General features: G+C 38.9%; 1 protein-coding gene across 4 annotated transcripts in view; it reads right to left on the bottom strand.

The window, feature by feature from the left end:
* The window catches only part of TEX10 (testis expressed 10), a 56,154-nt gene extending 35,574 nt beyond the window's left edge, over positions 1-20,580 (bottom strand). Inside the window, exons 1-6 of one of the 4 annotated variants that reach the window (XM_027615158.1) lie at positions 19,953-20,199; positions 16,643-16,831; positions 13,920-14,159; positions 13,447-13,631; positions 12,816-13,059; positions 6,654-6,766 (exon numbers count right to left, since the gene is read on the bottom strand). In XM_027615158.1, coding sequence (XP_027470959.1) covers positions 6,654-6,766; positions 12,816-13,059; positions 13,447-13,631; positions 13,920-14,159; positions 16,643-16,831; positions 19,953-19,991 — 1,010 coding nt within the window. In that variant the 5' untranslated portion in view covers positions 19,992-20,199. Of the gene's footprint in view, positions 1-6,653; positions 6,767-12,815; positions 13,060-13,446; positions 14,160-16,642; positions 16,832-19,952; positions 20,210-20,390 lie in introns of those variants that run through there. The other 3 variants (XR_003523643.2, XM_027615157.2, XM_027615156.1) reach the window with 3 other exon arrangements.
* Between the last annotated feature and the right edge of the window lie 478 nt (positions 20,581-21,058).

The raw sequence follows: 21,058 nt of genomic DNA, 5'->3' as shown, positions 1-21,058 counted from the left end.
ATCTTTTCAAAAAAATTAGCTGGATTTGAAGTTTAAGTGTATACATGTATATGAGTTTGGGGATGGTGGGAATTGGAGGAATCAAAAGTTCTAGCATTGGTGACTGGATTAATGAAGGAGCAGAGATCCAGAAAATATTACTTTTGATATGTGGAGCTTATAGTGTCTCTGGTATAATTCCAGGCAGAGATAGCCAACAGACAACTCAAAGTACAAGTCTGACACCAGAAGGAGAAGTCCAAGCTATTTAATGAAAATTACTCACATGACCACTCCTAGCTGCAAAAGAAGCAGGAAATCCAGTTATTTTGTATAGTCCTATTCCTAAACACTGGAATTTAAGAAAGGAATGAATGAGAATGGGACAGATAACTAGCAGTCTACACACCACAAACCCAAATTACTACAAGGTTTTTTGCCAAACAGCCCAGTGTCCAAAACCAAAGCACATTTTAACATTAACTAGACCACACAAAAACTTAACTGCCACATTTCTTCAGAAGTAGAGCTTATACCAAGATCTACCCTAGGTTTATCTCAAGCAGCATAATCTATTACTGTGTAGAAGTTCTCAATGGACACTTCAAACTTGGGAGAATTCAATCTGCTCATCCAATACTTTATACAAATTTTTAAGGACTAAATATGCCAACCATCAATTCTATGAGGGAAGCAGGTTAACGGGGATACTCCAATTTTCAGTAACAATAATGCAGGTAATTAGAACTAATCCCCTTCCTGAAAACAACATTAAAACTAGATGAAGTCATTTTTAAAAACCTCAGAGCTAAGAAGATAATGAACATTTTACTGGGTTCCAAAATCTATGAAAAAAAAGCAAGATACTAGCACTCAAGGCTTTGTCCTTAGGGTAAATGCCAATTCCAAAGAAAAAGCTGCAAAACGGATGTAACCTTTTAGTGGCCTCACAGGGAAAAATCAGAACCCAGGGCCTGCCAAACATGGGGACTTTCATATATTTCATATATTATCCTGGGTAAAGGTGAACTGGAAATATAAACAGCTCTTAGATAAAACTTAATTACAATTTTGCTCTATACCAGTGGTTTAAATAATTCCTCACAACTAGCTCTACAGATTCAACACAATTCAAATCAAAATCCCAGCATTCTATTTGTAGTCGTCAATAAATTGGTTCTGAAGTTTATATGGAAAGGCAAAAGACCTAAAATGCCCAACCCAAGACTAAGGCAGAACAAAGCTGGAGGATTCATCCCAATTTCAAGAGTTACTATACAACTACAGTAATCAAGACATCATGGAATTGGTAAAAGAACAGACACATATAGGTTAATGGAACAGGGCGCCTGGGTGGCTCAGTCAGTTAAGCGTCTGCCTTCGGCTCAGGTCATGATCCCGGGGTCCTGGGATCGAGTCCCGCATCGGGCTCCCTGCTCTGTGGGGAGCCTGCTTGTTCCTCTCCTCCCCACTTGTGCTCTCTCACTATCTGTCTCTCTCTCTCAAATAAATAAAATAAAAAAAAAATAAAAAATTTAGGTTAATGGAACAAAGAGCTCCAAAAAGACCCACAAAAATCTAATCAACTATCTCTAAGAAAAGAGCAAAACCAATTCAACGGAGAAAGGATAGTCTTTTCAACAAACGGTGCTGGGAGCAAATGGACAGAAATTATACAAATGAAAAACAAAAACTCAGAGGATTTGTATCTGAGCTCAGTTGAACAAAGCTTAATAATTAAAAGCTCGCAAGTATGAGGTTAAAAAAAAAAAATAGAAGACTCAGTAAGTAGGTCTAACATATGTTTAATCAGTCTTTACCAGAAAGGAAAAAAATGGGACTGCAGTAATGTTTTTAAAGCTAAACAGAATTTATCAGATCTGTTTAAAGACATTTCATTCGAGATTTAAGATCTCGTATTTAAGAAGTTCACTGAATCCCAGGAGAATAAAAAAATTAAAAAAACAAAAAACAAAAAACAAAAAACACCCACCTGGATATATCATTGTGAAACTGCAGAAAATAAAAAGAAAAATCATGGGGAGTGGAAACAGGAATTTTGTAAAGTAACAACAGTTAGACTCATAGCTGACTTCTTAATAGAGCAATGAAAATCAGCAGACAGTAAAGTCAGTGTGCTCAAAGAAGAAAACTGCCAAACCTAGAGTATTACACTCTGCTAAAACACTCTTTAGAAATGAAGAAAAAATATTATTTTTATACAAAACAAAACACAACCTCCAGCAGATTCTAAATGATCCCAGATGGATGGAAACAGATATATGAAAAAATGAGCAAAAAAAATAGAAAATACAAGAAAAAAACTCAGGTGGTGGATACAAGTTCTCCAAAATGCTAATTTTTGATGGAAAGCTCAAATGTTATCACTGGCACAAATACTGTCAGTTGTTTTCTTGGAATTGATAGGCTCTTTGTTCATTTTGAGAAAATAATTGCCAAATACCCAAGTCTGAATAACCATAGTTTGTCTGTCATTCTTTCAAGTTAAAATTGTGCCTGTCACAGAAAAGTACTCACAAGTAGAATAATCACAAAAATGTATTTCTTGAGACAAACATCATCCTGTATATGCAGCCAAAATATTTTACCCCAGTTCCATTTCATCACACTGAATATGGAAAGGAAAAAAAAAGTGTTCTCAAGGGTTATGACTTAATAAAATTAGTAATTTTTACTGCTTCATTAAGGACCTTTTTATGTGAAAGTGGCTCTGGCTTGTTCTTTTAAACTGTGAGTGCACAGTGATGAAGAATACAATGTTTTACTAGTACAGTTTGGTGCCACTGCCTTAGTTGATGCTAAGATACTGGCAGTTTTACCCACCACTGCTTTTGTACCATCGGTGTAAATGTCAGAAAAATCAAAAAGGCAAATAATGTCTTAATATAATTGTAAAAATAGTTCTAACTTTATAGACCCAGAGGTCACAGACCACCCTTTGAAAACTGCTTCTTAGATAAATGACTTAAGAGTAAGCCAGCTAACTATAACTGTCTCACAATAGCAACAATGGTCTACTGTTTATAGGATATCCCAGTAAGCTTCCCTCCCCAATACCCAACCTAATTTGTTCTGTTTCTTTATCTTAAGGTTCTCCCAAAGTAATACCCGTCCCTAAGAATTTCAGATTTTGAAAAAGAAAAAAAAAGAAAAAAATTTCAGATTCTGGATTTTCAGTGGCATCCTTATTTAAACCAGTTAGGAAAATTTTCTATATACAACACATCCAACAAACTTCCTTTTTACCAAATAAACTTTACACTGTTCCAGATGATCTTTTCTTTTGCCCTTAACAAAGAAACTTTAGGAAACTCAAATTTCTTCTACAGATGAAACTGCAAGTCAATTTCCTTTTGAAGTCGGCCTTATGTACGCAATTCCTGCCACACTCTTTCTCTGGGCCCTATTCTGTCCTTATTTTCCCACAGAGAAATCTATTTGCTAGTAATTTTTTTCTAAAATTTAATCATTCACATACTGTCTGAATATTTACTATGTTTCTTTAACATAGCTCACTTTTTAAAGACAAACAGAATTTCTAAAAGAAACCTCTGTCAATACCATAAGCAGAAAACCAATCTTTCCTAATACATTTTGCAATAAATTCCCAACAACGCAACCAGCACTTAATGAACCTCAACTTGCCAAATCAAAGCTCTCCATTAACTCTCTAAAAATAAACTAATTTTCCCAGCATAACAGTAAATCTTCCCAACTAGCAGACTACTGTTGTCAGCAGTGAACTTCTGCTCTCACAAACTGATTTGTAGGCCAAAGGCAAGACTTAACTGTATTTTAAACAGAAAGATTCAGGGCCCCCAACAGAAGACAAGACACAGCTTTCATGACACAAGAGAAGTCATTTTAGGTCCCCAGCTATTTTCCTATTTTCCCTGATCAACACCCCACTGGCTCTACTAGCTGAAGCACACCTCTTACAGCACATCCCAGGAGGTGTCAAAATTACAAAGAAATATAAAAACCTCAGTAGTTAAGGATTTTAAGGGAACTAGAGGAATGCAAAATCTAACAGGCCAGTAAATAGGCTAACCGTAACAAACAATAAATCAGTGGTGAAACTCCCAGTGCTGTTTTCAAAAGTAAGCAAGGCCCTGCATTCCTTACCTAAGATAAGGAGCTCAAGACCCCATCCAGTTTATACCCTAAGAGCTTGCCCAAAGCCCCTTCCCCTGACAGTTACCTCTGCTTCATTATAATGTTAAAAGTCTCCACCCCAGGAGGGACACAAGGTTCAGAACATAGCATGCATGTACAGGCATGCTTCCTAATAATGTCTGCACAAACTTATGCCTGCCTTTACATGTGATGACAAAGCTCCCCTTTCTGAATATTCATCCTAAACCCTAAATAAAAAGAACGCACTCACCCATACTCAGGGAGTCAAGGCTTTGGAAGTTATTCCCCATGATCTCCTTATTTGCAGCAAATAGGTTCTGTTGTGTGACAACTCCACCTGGTGTAATCTCTGTATGTAACCCACCAAGCAGTGAACTCATATTATTTCGATTACAGTATTTGTTCCCAGTACATATTAGAATTACCTTGTTGGAATAATCACCACATAGATTAATAAATTTTGAGCACAAAAAGAAGTTTTCTTAGGGGCGCGTGGGTGGCTCAGTCCATTAAGCATCTGACTCTTGATTTCAGCTTGGGTCATGAGATCAAGCTCCACATTGGGCTCTGCACTCAAGTGTTTAGTCTGCTTAAGATTCTCCTCCCTCTCTCCAATCTCCCTATGCCCCTCCCCCTGCTCGCACTCTCTTTAAAATAAATAAAATCTTTAAAAGAAAAAGAAAGGGGGCACCTGGGTGGCTCAGTCAGTAAAGCGTGTGCCTTCAGCTCAAGTTACGATCTCAGGGTCCTGAGACTGAGCCCCGCGTCGGGCTCCCTGTTCAGTGGGGAGCCTGCTTCTCCCTCTCCCATTCCCCCTGCTTATGTTCCCTCTCTTACTGTCTCTCTGTCAAATAAATAAATAATCTTAAGAAAAAAAAGTTTTCTGAGAGAGGACTACATTTTTTTTAAATGTCAATTATTTCCAATGACAAAATTATAGCCTTTGATATAAATGAAAGAATTGAAAGCAGGGACTCAAATGGACATGTGAAGATCAGTATTCATTATTCACAGTTACCAAAAGGTAGAAACCACCCAAACATCATCCACTGATAGATCAACACATAAACAAAATATGGTATATACATACAACGGACTATTACTTGGCCTCAAAAAGGAAGAAAACTTGGAAGCAACCAAGAGGTCCTTCAGTAAGTGCAAGAATGGATACATAAACTGTGACACATCCAAACAATGGAACATTATTTAGCACTTAAAAAGAGTCCTCAAATGATGAAAAAAACATGGGGAAGGGAAGGATGAATCGGCAGATAACAGGATTTTTAGGACAGTGAAACTATCCTATACGATACTAAAATGGTGGATAATTATTATTATATTTGTCAAAAAAAAAAAAGCTTCTGCACAGAAAAGGCAACAACCAACAAAACTAAAAAGCAACCTACAGAATGGGAGAAGATATATGCAAATGACATATCCAATAAAGGGTTAGTATCCACAATATATAAAGAACTGATACAATCAATACCTAAAAAACAAATAATCCAATTAAAAATAGCAGAAAACATGAACAGAAATTTCTCCAAACACATCCAGATGGCCAACAAGCACACGAAAAGATGCTCAACATCACTCATTGTCAGGGAAATGCAAGCCAAAACTACAATGAGTATCACCTCACACCTGTCAGAATGGCTAAAATCAAAAACACAAGAAACAGGTGCTCATGAGGATGTAGGAAAAAAGGAGCACCCATGCACTGTTGGTGGGAATGCAAGCTGGTGCAGTCACTACAGAAGACAGTATGGAGGTTCCTGAAAAACTTAAAACTAGAACTACCCCACGATCCTGAAATCACACTACTGGATATTTACACCAAAAATACAAAAGAACTAATTCAAAAGGATACACACACCCCATGTTAACAATTATTTACAATAGCCAAACTATGGAAGCGGTCCATCGATGAATGGATAAAGTGGTTTTAAGAAACCACTTTATAGAAACACAAGCCCACCTCAAGAAGAAAATTTTATTAGATAACTTGTTTTTACATTTATTTGCTCTCATTTGAGGTAAACATTTTAAAGTTTCCAGGCTTACAGTTTTAAACTCCATCTTCTAATCCATAAACCTTTGTTTTTTCTCCAATTATTCCTCTTCCTGATACTGATATTAGTTTCATTACCAGTTTCCTCATACATAAATGATACAACCAGATGACCTTTAAGATACTCTTAGAGATTACATAGTACCCCTCCCAAATAAACTATTCAGGTCAACAAATTTTATTAAATTTATTTACATAATTTGATACCTGATACTCACTTTGCATAAAATATTCACTATATATTTTTAAAAATTAAATGAAAATGTTAAGGCTTAAGGTGATTTGTTCAAGATCAGCCACACTACTGCTACTTTTAGTTTTATTTCACAAAATTTAGATATGAACCCCTCACACTGTAGAAAGTTCCAGTTTAAGGCTAATCATTTTTTAGTAATTTCAGATTAAAAAATGTTTCAAGTCTATACAGTGGAAGGAATCACAATACCTTTTATTTGTCTCTTTCCTTTTATGCTTGGTTATTTCTTTTAAGGCATATGGAAAATGACTCATAAAATGGTGTTTGAAATCAATAAGATAATTCTTTCGAAGCCACGACTCCTATTAAAATAAGCGAGTATTAGAAAATCTGTAAGAAACAATTATTTAAAATAATCAAATTTAAGCAGAAATTGACTACTTGTTAATATTCAACTATAAATTTACTGTTATAATACAACTTTTGTTCATGATAGAAGATGTAAATAAATTTTAAGATCAGAATAAAATATTAGGGCAACCAATTCTCACCCATAGATCTTTTTGGTGCTTAGTAATTATCTTTACTTGCATTTTATCTACTGTTTAAGAGAATAAAAAGGGAGAAAATAAGATGTAAGAAAATTCTTAATCTGAACCACTAATGCAATATATATAAAAAATATATATATAAAATATATCAGAAAGTCTTCTACCTAATGTTCTATTTATACAATAACTATATCCCAGGAATTCTATTATTTCCAATTAAACATATTTAACATTGTCACGAAGCAATGCACTTCTCTAAAATTCTTGCAGTATTCATGAATCTGTCTTTCTCTCCTACTTAAAACATTAATTCCAGATCACAACACTCTTATTTCCTCCTATTCAGAGAACCAACCATTCCATTTTGCCAGGGATTGAAGGGTTTCTTGGGATGTGGGACTTGAGGTATTTAAAATAGCTGGTCACCCAACAGCTCCTTAGTATCCTTTTCTGGATTCTTCTCTTTATGCTAATCTATAATTGTATACTCAACATGTTCTTTTGGACTTCTAACAAGCATCTTAAATTTAACATGAAAAGAGGTGCCTGGGTGGTACAGTCCATTAAGCTCCCAACTCTTGGTTTTGGCTCAAGTTATGATCTCATGGGTCATGGGACTGAACCCCGTGTTAGGTTCCGCACTCAGTAGGGAGTCTGCTTAGGTTTCTCTCTCTGTCCCCTCCTCACCCCTGCCCCCCATGCCCTCTCTAAAGTAAACAAACAGGTCTTAAAAAAAATTTAACATGAATAAACTCAACTCTCACCACCAGCAGTCACACTGTCATTTGGACCGTAACACAGGATTATCCTTGCTTCTCTTTCCTTCACTATGGACATCAGCAGTCCCACTGGCTTTATCAGAATCCAGGTGCTTCTCATAGCTTCAATCACTAGTTACCATTCTACTCCAATCAACCATTTTACGTAGATTATTGCAATAGCCTCCCAACTGGTCTCCCTACTTTTCCTGCTGCCCTCAAAAGTCAATTCTCTGCATAGCAGCCAGGGTGATCTTTTAAAAACATAAATCTTGCTTCAAAATAATACATGAAGGGAGAAACAAAATAAGTGTATATATTGTAGGGCAGGACTGGTCATCCATAGGATGGATGGTGTGAGGTTGGGCCATACAGTTCGGCTAGAGCTAGGTGCTGACCACAGGGAAGTTCACTAGTGTTCTATTTGCAAATTCAACATATTAAAGTTAAATACACATAATTCAGATCATGCCACTTCCCTGCTGAAAACCCTCCATTGTCTTTTCATCACACTCAGGTTAAAATCCAAACTTGTTACCATGGCCATAGGGTCCTACATGATCTGGCCACTGTCACTTTTTCTCACTCATCTTCTACCATTCTCCTAGTACCTCACTTGCACAGGCTTTCCTGCCATTCCTCAAATATGTCAATCTGCTCTCACTTTCAGGGGCTTTACACCTGATAGTCCCTACTGGAAGACTGGAAAGCCTGAAAGGTTCTTCCCACAGATCTTTACAAGACTTGCTCCTTTAACTTCACCAGTGCCATTCAAAAGTCATGAAAACATTTCCTGGCCACCTATTTAAAATAGCTCCCCCTGGGCGCCTGGGTGGCTCAGTTGGTTAAGCGACTGCCTTCGGCTCAGGTCATGATCCCGGAGTCCTGGGATCGAGTCCCACATCGGGCTCCCTGCTCAGCAGGGAGCCTGCTTCTCCCTCTGACCCTCCCCCCTCTCATGTACTCTCTCTCTCTCTCATTCTCGCTCTCTCAAATAAATAAATAAATCTTTAAAAAAATAAATAAATAAATAAAATAAAATAGCTCCCCCTCAGTCTGTTCAAGCACTTGTCCTCTCTTTACCCTGCTTTACTTTCATCTTTCTTCTTAGCACTGACATTATATATTTGTTTACATCCATCAACCCCACCAGAAGGTAAGTACTATGAGGGCAAGCAACCCTGCAATGATGGAATTTTCTTCATCTGTGTTGTCTAATACAGCAGCCACTAGCCACATGTACCTACATGAGCACTTCAAATGTGGCTAGTATGACTGAGGAATTGAATTTTAATTAACTTAAATAGCCACATTTATTGATGCTCAACAAATCCTCGATGCATGATTGCATCTGACCGTTCTTCACAAATTCTAATCCTCATGGGGAAAAGACATCAGCAATGAGACACATAAAGGTTGCATTACAATATAAAACTAAGATATAACACAATTTCTGTAATAATTATAATACTGACCCTGAGGCTATTAATACAAGACCCCAAAGACCCCAAAACCCAAGTAAATTAAAAAGTTAATGTTAAATTGTATTTCATTTTTAAAACTATAGATTAAGGATACACACAGTGTACCAGAAATAAGCAACCTCAGTAAGGACGAGTATTCAACCACTGCAAATACGATTTAATGTACCTTGAGATTTCTTTTTAAAACAAAGATCAGAGAGTTCAGACTTTTTTTTCCCCCCTAAAGATTTTATTTTTTATTTGACAGAGAGATAGCGAGAGCAGGAACACAAGCAGGGGGAGCACGGGAGAGGGAGAAGCAGGCTCCCCGCTGAGCAGGGAGCCCAATGTGGGTCTCGATCCCAGAACCCTGGGATCTGACCTGAGCCGAAGGCAGACACCTAACGACTGAGCCACCCAGGCACCCCCAGAGAATTCAGATTTCTAAAAAGGCTTTAAAAAAACACTATTTAGGTAGAAACGAGATTTTTCAACTGTGCAGCAAATAAACACATTTAGCAAAACCTAAAAGCAAACAGTTATCCTAAGACTGTGCCTAATTTAGGTGCCAATTTATCAACAGAAGACCTATACATTTTCTGAGAGAAGAGCTACAATCCAGCTTGTGGGACACAATTTGCATTTAAGGCCAAGGAATGGCATTTCATCCCTCCTTTAAAGTTTGAGCTGTTACAGGTCACGAAATATTAACTACTATTATTAACTACTAAGCTATAACTGAAGGTCAGTGAGAGAGGGGAACAGTGAGAATGGTAATGAAAAATAAATTATTGCATTTTAATGTCACCTTGTACAACTCACATACGTATTTATACTTTGTCTCTAAAATAATGGATATCCAGTTATTACAGTTCAACATAACCCATTTGCCAAGGTAAATTAGAAAATTCTACCAGTGTATGCTTTTAAATACTATTTCTATTTGAATTAAACTTCCTTCAGTTCATTTGAATTTTAAACAGTAGCCCAATTTAGTATTCTATGTTGCCTTGAATGGTCTATGCAAAACAGTCTTCTGAACTTAGTGTCCTGCATTAATGAACTGCTAATAAATACCGTCGTATTAGAATAGCATGGAATAGTTCTAAAGCATACAACTTTAAAAAACCATAAAATTAAGGCAGTGGTTAGGTCTCTTGACAATGTTACCTGAATGACAGTGGATGATATAAAACTAGCATAATTAATGAATTCGCATTTGGTCCTACCATTCTATCTAGTTACAAATACTATTACTAAAGGAATAACAATAATTACTCAGTGTCCATAGGTCACCAAACACCGAAATGCCCAGAATCTTTATTCCGTAGCCTTCTAAAAATGAAGGAAAGACTAGTACTTAAGATTTATGTTAATATCATTACTTTTACTTTCTATCCCAGGTTCATATAAATCCATTCAAGACTGTAAATAACATACACTTTTCTAAAAAGCTGTATGCATTACTACTGTCACTAGCCTACATCACAGATTGCCAAAAAAGACAGTAAGCTGGGCGCCTGGGTGGCTCAGATGGTTAAGCGTCTGCCTTTGGCTCAGGTCATGATCCCAGGGTCCTGGGATCGAGTCCCGCATCGGGCTCCCTGCTAGGCGGGGAGACTGCTTCTCCCTCTGCCTCTGCCTCTCTCTCTGACTCTCATGAATAAATAAATTAAAAAAACATTTAAAAAAAAAAAAAGACAGTAAGCTTTGCTTTCATAAAATTATACATCCTACCCCCAACCCCGATTAATTTCTTGCCAATGTATGCAAATGAATCATGAGACAGGCTCAAAATTGTAGTCAATAAAATGCCATGCTATTTGAAAAAGCAATTCATTTAACAACCCTACAGATGATGGGTAATGGGTTAATAGTGTTAGAGCAAGCTCTTAAAACACATACTTTAGTATGATTCCATGCTTTTCAAGATTATCAAGTACTACTTTTAAGTTAACCCAGTCTTATTTTATACGGCCTATTAGCTTGAAATAAAAAGAATTAAACAAAACCAAAAAACTGCATTGTCAGTTTTGTACATATGTAGGCAACTTCGAAGATTCACACCTGCCTAGTCAAAAGTCCTTGCAGAAATTCTAAAACCCGGATGCTTCGAGCTTTGAAGTATTGTTCCTGCAGCTGCCCTTTTTAAGTATGCTATCATATTAATTTAACACCAATTAATCTCAGAGCTTGTTCTTCCTTACTTGTACCATGGACTATATAGTATATTCTCTATACTACAGCACTTTTAAAAAGCTGCCACCAGGGCGCCTGGGTGGCTCAGTTGGTTAGGCGACTGCCTTGCTCAGGTCATGATCCTGGAGTCCCAGGATCCAGTCCCATGTCAGGCTCCCTGCTGGGCAGGGAGTACGCTTCTCCCTCTGACCCTCCCCCCTCTCTCATGTGCGCTCTCTCTCTCTCTCTCTCATTCTATCTCTCAAATAAATAAAATCTTTAAAAAAAACAAAAAAGCTGCCACCATTCAATTCTCCCCCCAAACAGTAGATAAATTTAATCATCACAAAACACGTCTTTTACCATCAGCTTTTCTAATAAAAACTTGCTACAGACTTAAAATCTTAGCTTAATTTCACTAACACCATACCTACAACTATGGCTTACCTACATATAGTAAAGATAACTCTTACAGATGTTTTCTGATCTTATATCCCTTATCAAGAGAAAACAAAAGAGTATGCACTAATCAAGTCTGTATGTAACTTCTCTAAATCATAGTAATTTAAAATCTCAGGGTTGGTTATGAAATCTTCACTGTGGTCCATTTCTGCTAAAATTGGCAAAGTGGCACACACTGGAAGAAAGTACTTAATAAGCAACATTTTTAATCCCATAAAAGGCCTGCCATAAACAATGCATTGTAACAATACTGTGAATTATATGTAATAAAAAGCAAATGAAATCAAGCTCACCAAAAAAAAAAAAGAAAGAAAGAAAAAAGAAAGTAATCAAGTTCATTAAGTTAATGCATTTCACAGGGCACCTAGGTGGCTCAGTCGGTTAAGCATCCAACTCTTGATTTCAGCTCAGGTCATGAACTCAGCCCTGCGTTGAGCCCCACGTCAGGCTCCATGCTCAGTGATGAACCTGCCTGAGAGTCCCTCTTTCTCTCCCCTCCACTCCTGCCCTCCCCCCACTCAGCACTCTAAATCAATCAATCAATCAATTCATCAATCTCCCCCCCAAAAAGTTATGCATTTCACTTAAATTAAAAATATTCAGAGAGGGCACCTGGGTGGCTCAGTTGGTTGGGCGACTGCCTTCGGCTCAGGTCACGATCCTGGAGTCCCAGGATCGGGTCCCGCATCAGGTCCCGCATCGGGCTCCCTGCTCTGCGGGGAGTTTGCTTCTCCCTCTGACCCTCCCCCCTCTCATGTGCTCTCTCTCATTCTCGCTCTCTCAAGTAAGTAAGTAAATAAAATCTTGAAAAAAAAAATTTCAGAGAATCTCAAACTATTTTAACTTGCAGTTTAGGACAAAAGCAAGAAACAAGTTTATAGTCACACCATGGGAATGTTTTTAGAAAATGCATAACCAATTAGCAATAATATACTGTTTTCTAATTTGCCCATTTATGATAAAAGACATTACTAAGAAAATAACCCATTAAGTTCTCACCAATTTATGAGTTTCATCATGTTGTTTAGAGAGTTTCCACAGAAGGGAAATAATATTAAGAACTTGCTGCATAACCTGCAGAGGTTCTCGTTCTATACCATTTCCAATAGAAGCAGCTAGTTGTGGAGGCACAGCTTCAATCCAGCATTCAATTAGCAATGGAATTATTATCTCAATAAATCCTTTCAAGTTTTCAGTAGATGAGAGGCCTTCATCCACACTGCCTAATCCTCCAACCAGGTACCTAGTAAGGAAGGGTAAGAATGAAAAAAAAATTAATGATTAAAAAATATTATTCCTTGTTTAATTTAAAATATTAAGGGTAAAGTACCAGTAAAAATGAAGTTCCCTGAATTGATAATTACATTGATCAAGACTAGTAAGAAAATGAAATTCTAAGATGACAAAGCCAAGAAAAACTATCAAGTTTTACTTCTCTTTTAGGCTTTGCTAGAAATGAATAATTACTTTCAAATGACTCCTCCCATCAGTAAATAAAATCAAATCATGAGTAACTATATGAAAACTATAAAAGACAACTGCATGTCTTCCCACCATTAGCCATCAATGGTCAGCAGTTAAAATTCAATATAGGAAAACTGAGTGTGGACATAACTGAAATCCTTCTTACCGTAGCCTGAACTGTGAACTGACATTTGGCTGTGAACCCCCATTTTCATAAACCTGGATGTGCTGCTGGTCGTTGGCATGTTCTTTCCAGTTGATAAAAATGGAGTTGCTAGTGGCATGGGGATTTTCTTTTTGTTCCTGAAGTCCTTCACTTTCTCTCAACCTACTGGATCCATCTGCCAAGGCCTGAAGGAATTTACTGAGTCTCACTAAGACTTTCAGCCTCCACTGCTGAGAAGTGAGTCTCCGATTAGGATTTACAGAAAGTATCCAGGACTGGGATCTGTCTCTATTTACCAGTCCTTTGGACAGCTGCTGATGAGAAATAAGTTCTACAAAATTCTTAAGCAATATACTGCTACGGCCAGTAATTAAGGCTGGGTACTGTTCCAGCAGAATGTCCAAAACTTTTAAAGAGTCCTCCTGAATTCCTTCAGTAATGTGAGTCATGGCACTAGAGAGATGGGCACTTACCAAAGGAAAAAATGGAGAAATTTGTTCAGCTCGTATTTTGGGGGCCAGGAATTGAAGAAGTTGAACTGCTGCTAATCGTACATTAGCATCTTTATCTGTAAACACAGCAGTCACTTCACTTAATATGTTTGAAAGGTGTGCATCAATTATAAATGGGTACTGAGACAAAAGGTCTTTAAGTCCAAGAAGAGCACTTTGTTTAACCCCAGCATTGTAGTGATGCATCTGTGACAGCAAATCCTAAAAATAAAAATAGAGGATTTAGCTATATATGTATATTATAACATTTTCAAATAAACATGCCTAAAACTAAACTGACACTTCTTGGGGAAACTGCTTCAGTAAGTATTTTCTAAATGTTACCTAGCCTCTACTAAGAACAGAAACATTGTTTTATCTTTAAAATAGATTTAGCTTAGGGGCGCCTGGGTGGCTCAGTCACTTAAGCATCTGCCTTCTGCTCAGGTCATGATCTCAGAATCCTGGGATGGAGCCCCGCATCAGGCTCAGCAGAGAGCCTGCTTCACCCTCTCCCTCTGCCACTCCCCCTGCTTGTGCACGTGCGCTCTAATAAATAAAATCTTTTAAAAAATAAAATAGATTTAGGATGCCTGGGTGGCTCAGCTGGTTAAGCAACTGCCTTCAGCTCAGGTCATGATCCTGGAGTCCCAGGATCGAGTTCCACATTGGGCTCCCTGCTCAGCAGGGAGTCTGCTTCTCCCTCTGACCCTCCCCCCTCTCATGTGCTCTCTCTCTCATTCTCTCTTTCAAATAAATAAATAAATAAATCTTTTTTAAAAAATAAAAATAAAATAGATTTAGCTTAATAAAAACATTACATAATTTTCAGTTAGAATTTTCTCTTTTTGAAATTGACCTACATGAAGGCTTAGGCAGGCTATCATTTAAAGTGACAGCAATCATGATCACTATTTAAAGACCTACTATAGGGGTGCTTGGGTGGCTCAGTTAAGTGTCTGCCTTCGGCCTGGGTTGTGATCCCAGGGTCCAGGGATCAAGCCCCATGTCAGGCCCCCTGCTCAGTGCAAAGTCTGCTTCTCCCTCTCCCTCTCCCCCAGCTTGTGCTCTCTCTCTCTGACTCTCTCAAATAAAATCTTTAAAAAAAATGAAAAATAAAAAAATAAAGACCTACTATGTATCAAACATATGGTAGGTGCATTTATATAATTTAACAGGCCCATTCTGCCTATTTTAAATGGTCTTTCAGGGTGTGTGTGTGTATCCTGAGTATAATATGTGATAATTTTATTTGTGGAATAATTTATATAATTTGTGGAAAAAATGTAACTTCAAATACCTTTTTATTATTATTTAACCTTCAGAGCTTAAAAGCAAAACTATAAAGTGTTTATCCTCACAAAAACTTGTTCACAAATGTTCCTAACAGCATTACATATAAGAGTCAAAAAGTGGTAACAAACTGAGTGGGGGATGGGCTAGGTGGGTGATGGGTACTAAAGAGGGCACTTGTGATGAGCACTGGGTGTTGTATGTAAGTGACGAATCACCGATTTCTACTCCAGAAACCAATACTGCACATGTTAACTAACAAAATTTAAATTAGAAAAAAAAAAAAAGAGTGGAAACAACCAAATGACCATCAACTGATGTCTGATAAAATGTGACATAACCATGCACTGGAATACTATTCAATAATACAGGGCGAGGCTCAGTCGTTAAGCGTCTGCCTTCGGCTCAGGTCATGATCCCAGGGTCCGGGATCGAGCCCCGCATCGGGCTCCCTGCTCAGCAGGAAGCCTGCTTCTCCCTCCCCTACTCCCCCTGCTTGTGTTCCCTCTCTCGCTCTCTCTCTCTCCATCAAATAAATAAATAAAATCTTAAAAAAAAAAATACAAAGGAGACCAACAAAAGTGCACATGTCATATTGTTCCATTTATATTAAGTGACCAGAAAAAGCAAATCTATACAGATAGAAGATAGATTAGTGGCTGCCTAGAGCAAGCAGAAAAGAATGGGGAGTGACTTCTAATAGGTTTCTTTATGCCATGATTAATATGTTCTAAAATTAGATTATAGTGATAATAGCTTAACTCTGTAAATATATTAAAAACTACAAAATGGTACATTTTAAGTAGGCTCCACAGCCGGGCAAGGAGCCCAATGCAGGGCTCGAACTCACAACCCTGAGACCGAGTCCTGAGCTGAGATCAAGAGCCATATGCTTAACCAACTGAGCCACTCAGGCACCCCTGGAGTGGTATACTCGAAATGGATGAATCTTATCATGCATAAGTTGCATTTCAACAAAGCTGTCAAAAAAAAATTTTTTTTTAAGCTATCAAAATTTTAAGCAAAACTATTGCTCAAAACTTCACACATTTACAACAAACCTGTAAGTTATGTGATACGTATGGATTCAAAAATAAGATCTTCATGAACTATAAAAACAGCTGGAAAACTATCACATCAAAAACTTGATACATCAAAAAGTTCAACACAAGAATTATTTCCAGATCATATATTAAATCATCAAATAGGTATACAATGAAGAAATCACTGCAAGTTTAGTTGAACAAGTCTTTCTAGAGGTGGGAAAGTTACAGTGACAACTCAGATTTGGTTAACAAACTCCAACCATCAGCCATCCATAAGCCCTGAGAATTAAGAAAACTTTTCACAAAAATCATTCTAGATGATTTCAAAGGAAATGTTATTTTACCAAAACAATATTTATGATTTACCTTTATGTTAAGTTTTCTATTGTTTGTTGGAAGAGTTCCATCTTCTTTGAGTTGCTCAGGCAGATGTATGGTCTTCGTTTTAAAGTTTGTAATAGTAGCATTTTCTAACTTGGGTTTCTTTTTACCAACTTTTAGTTTTACTTTTTGAAAGTCATCTTGGCGTTTTCTTTTTTTGGTCATTCTTGAGTGCTATAGTGAAAAGAATTTTAAAACAATGGGTAAAAAAAGATAAATTCAAAAGAATAAAGTTTTCTAACATTTACATTACTCTAAAATTTATTTCAAAGATAATCAAGAATCAGGGCCAACAAGAACTATGCCAAAGGATCAAAGTATTAAATGGAAAATACCTTTACCAAGAGGTATACCTTAGTCAAGAGATACTGTAAAGAGGAGTCATCAACAATAAGGCAACAATCCTGCCACAGGTTTGTCAAGGGTTTTTAGCAGAGGAACCTTTGTCAAGCAACTGTGCTAAATGGAAACCTTCTGAAATAACATCTCACCCAGGGTCTGGGGGGAATGGGGGGGGGGGGCAAGCACACCTTTGCTAGAGATATACCTTGTATCTGCTCCTAGCCCCTGAAAGTCCCTAAGGAACCTCTTACTAACAAAACTAAGTTTTTTAATACAGCCTTTAATTGTCAAAAAAGTTTCATGAACCTAAGTTGACGCTTGAAAAAAATGTAAGATTCAGAGATATGCAGCAAGGAGAGTTAATGAGCATTTCAAGAGGAAGGAAAACAGGGTATAGGATCAGGAGAAGAGAGAATAAGCCTAGTATAGGCAAAAATGAGAGAGAGCAGCATTTTGAACACCAGGATAGGTTCAGATTAGATATAAAGAGAAAACAGTATACAAAAGCAGGATAAAAAGCAGTATAAAAGGAAATACAGTGTAACAGAGGAGTAAGGAACAAAGACGAGCTAGGCCACTGTTTTAATGAATAACTTGGGCATAAACATGTCATCTTGCACTTCCCCCTCTACATCACCTTCTTTCAATTTACATCCAAATTTTCCCACTTACACAAAAAATCTTTGATTTGTGTCTCCTACCCATTCCCAGGACACTTCTTAAATCCTTTATTTCCACCCTAGACTGTTTATTAGTTTCCCCCATCAGTACACTTGCCTTGTTTCTAGTGTCTACTCCCTAGCCCATTTGCTGGAGTCACAAGAGAGCTCTTCCTAAACAGAGATCTGACCAAGGCTCAGAAGTTTTCAGCTGTTCCTTTACTCCCTTACAGTAAAAACTCCATAGCTTGACATATCACGTCCTTCCTAACTTCCTCTCCAGCTTTATCTTCCCACAAGCTAACATCTATCTAAAAAATAGCCTCCTATACCAGCTCAACTCTTCTTGAAACCTTTTGCAACATGCTGCAAAAATAATGAATTCTGCTTATCACTATACACGCACTGCAATAGGTAAATACCTCTGAAATAAATAAAACTTCTGGTCTGTCATAATTATCCTACGTCCAGGTACTTTAAAAAAAAAAAAATCACAATACTTTAAGTCAGAGTCCAAAAACTTTAAGTAAATGAAGGTTTACATTTATTGTGAAATAAAATGGCTTGTGCAAGACCAAGCAACTCAAGTTCCAGGAATCCAGAAGCCAATCGCCTATAACATTATATCCCAATTCACATGATTTCAAGGTTTTAATACATTAGAGCCCCTTGAACTAAGTAGGATTTGGCTACATAGGTTAAGAGCAGATTCTAGAGCCAGACTGATTCAGTTCTTATCCAGACTGTCACTTTCTACCTGTAGTTAAAACTGTACTTCAGTTTTTATCCACAAAATAGAGATAATAATACTTAACATCATACAGTTATTATGAGGTAAGCTTAATGAGGAGCAAATGAGTTCATATTTATAAAACACTGGGAACTGCACCTGGCACTGTCAAATATGAGCACAAACGTGTATTTTCTTAAAGTTTCAGGACTAGTACGTATCAAGCACAGTCTCAAATGCATTATGTACATTAGCATTCAATTTTCACAAAACCACGTGAGGAAGGTGGTACTAAATCCACCTTAAAGATGTGGCTCACAAAGATTTGTCAGACCTGTATTAGGGAGTTGAAGAGGGACTAAAAGCTCTGCAAAATCAGCTTTATGTTATACGAACTGGAATTAAGGCGAGGATTGCAACCCTGAGTGGCAAAATGGTTTCTTATTTATACCAATTCCAAGTTTTCATCCCACCCACACCTCTAGTTATTCTAGTTTAAAAAAAAAAAAATGGGTGAGCAAAACCTAAAATGAATACTCACATTGCCTCTTATAATAAAAAAAAGTTTTCACTGATTAAGCAAGCACACTTTGTGAGCTTTCCCTACAATTTTATTACTAGCTAGTACCAGAGATGAAAATAAACGGTACAAGACAAAAAAAATCAAATGAATTAACCCCAACTCACCAATCCTCTGTGCTATCTTTGGCCACAAACTACCTGACCTATGTCCAACACACAGTCTGTCAAGCTGTCATGTTATCCATCACTTTGTATTAATCAAACTAATTTCCCTATTAGGAAAACTAAGAGGGCTGATCGCCATTCCTTGACTTTTAAAGCTGGTACTATTATTTTGCGGTACAGAGAGAACATTTTTATACTAGGCACTTTTAAAGTTCTATTACCAATTTGTTATTTTCACTTTAAAACAAAGATTTTCGGGGGCACCTGGCTGGCTCTGTCCGTAGAGCATGCAACTCTGGACCTCAGGGTCATGAATGTGAGCCCCACCTTGTGTGTGGAGATGACTTATAAAATCTTTTAAAATAACTAAATAAAATAAAAATAAATAAAATACAGATTTTCATAGCACAGCAAATCAAATAGTTCGACAAAGCCACTCTAACAGTACCGGTGTTGAACAGAAGGTACAAACTCCAACCTCAAGGGCTGAACTTTCACATCACTGGACCTCCTACATGGGTGAGCCCCCGAAGTTTTAAAAACTGAATTTCATACATTCCAACTGCAAATCTCCTAACTGCAACACAAGGAAGATTCTAGGGTGTCAGAATTTCGACCGAATCAAATTCCAGCTAGTTTGTCTGCCACCCCATCACCCTAATTTCTAACTTCTTTAAAAAATAATAATAAAGCATACTGCAGTTTTCCTTTGATAATTTCCTCGCCAACCCCTTACTCCCACGAGTTCCTCCCAACTCTACTGAGGGGGGCCAATCGGAGAAATCAGACTTCTCAGAAAATAAATGCCCCAAAGAGGGGCGAATCAGAGAACCGCCTATGCCGCTCTGCTCCGTACCGACCGCTTAACCCCCCACACCTTGACGGCAACAGGGCCGAATAGAAGACGCCCGCTCATCCCCACTGCGCGCCTTGGTCCAGCATCCCAGAAGTGAAGAGCCCGTGCATCGTAAGAACTATCGTTCCTTCTACTCCTGCGGACGGTGGTCAGGACCACAGTCGGGGAGCCGGAGCCCCAATCAAGGCACACCGGCCTAAAAGTCTCTCAGACGCGAAACCGCGCGAACCCGCCCAGTCACTTGAGGCGCTTCAAACGCCCGCGGGGCGCCCCGCCCCCGCACTGCCCCGCTCTGCACCCAGGCCCCGCTCCGCAGCGGCGCCGCGAGACGGCCCCCGGGGCGCGCAGACCGGCCACAGCCGGCCTGGCCCGCCTGGGCCGCGCGAACCGGGGGACGACGGCCCCGCGAGTCGTCCCGCGCCCCGGGAGGGCCCGACCCGACGGGCGGCGGCCGCTCACCTGAGGGCCCGGCCGGGACCGGGGCGCGGAGGCAGAGGAAAAAAGCGTCCGAGCAGAAGCCGACCGCGCGACGGTGAGCGCCACGGGCCTCCGCCTCTCGCTCCCGCAGCGTGTTTTCAAATAGCCTCGTCCTCACGCGGCCGCGTCTCCTTCCGCCGCCCGGAAATCAGGGCCCCTCCCCCGCCGCGCCGCGCTCACGTGACCACGGCCCGCAGCCGCGCGCAGCCGGGGAGGCGGGAGGGGGAGAGGTAGGCCCCGCCCCCAGGAGGAGGGGGCCCGCCGGAAGCCCCTCGCGCTCCGGGAAGCTGCTGGGGGAGAGCGCAGGACGAGGACAAAGCTTGGCCCGAAGTCCGGTCCCGAACTTCCTGGGCGTGCGTGGGGGAGGTGGGGGGGGGGCGTCGGTGTCGCCGTGGTTACAGCTGCTTGAGAGCATGCCTTTTCTCCCCTCGTTAGACCACAGTTCCTCAGACCAGGAGCCACATTCAAGGAACAGAAGTTGAACTGAATTGGGAAAGGGGAAAGTTTTGGACTGCTAGAAGCGTAGAATTCCTGAGGACTTTAACCTGCAGGGAGCAATTAAGAATTACTTGACAGAGGGTCAAAATACACCTAGTAGCTAAAGCCTGAAAGTCTTAGTCGAGGATGTTCCCAGATATTTCAGTATCTTA

The sequence above is a fragment of the Zalophus californianus genome, chromosome 13, assembly GCF_009762305.2.
Source record: "Zalophus californianus isolate mZalCal1 chromosome 13, mZalCal1.pri.v2, whole genome shotgun sequence".
In the NCBI taxonomy this organism is placed as follows: domain Eukaryota; kingdom Metazoa; phylum Chordata; class Mammalia; order Carnivora; family Otariidae; genus Zalophus; species Zalophus californianus.
Note: the sequence above shows the minus strand (reverse complement) of the source record. Positions and strands in the feature narration are given on the sequence as shown.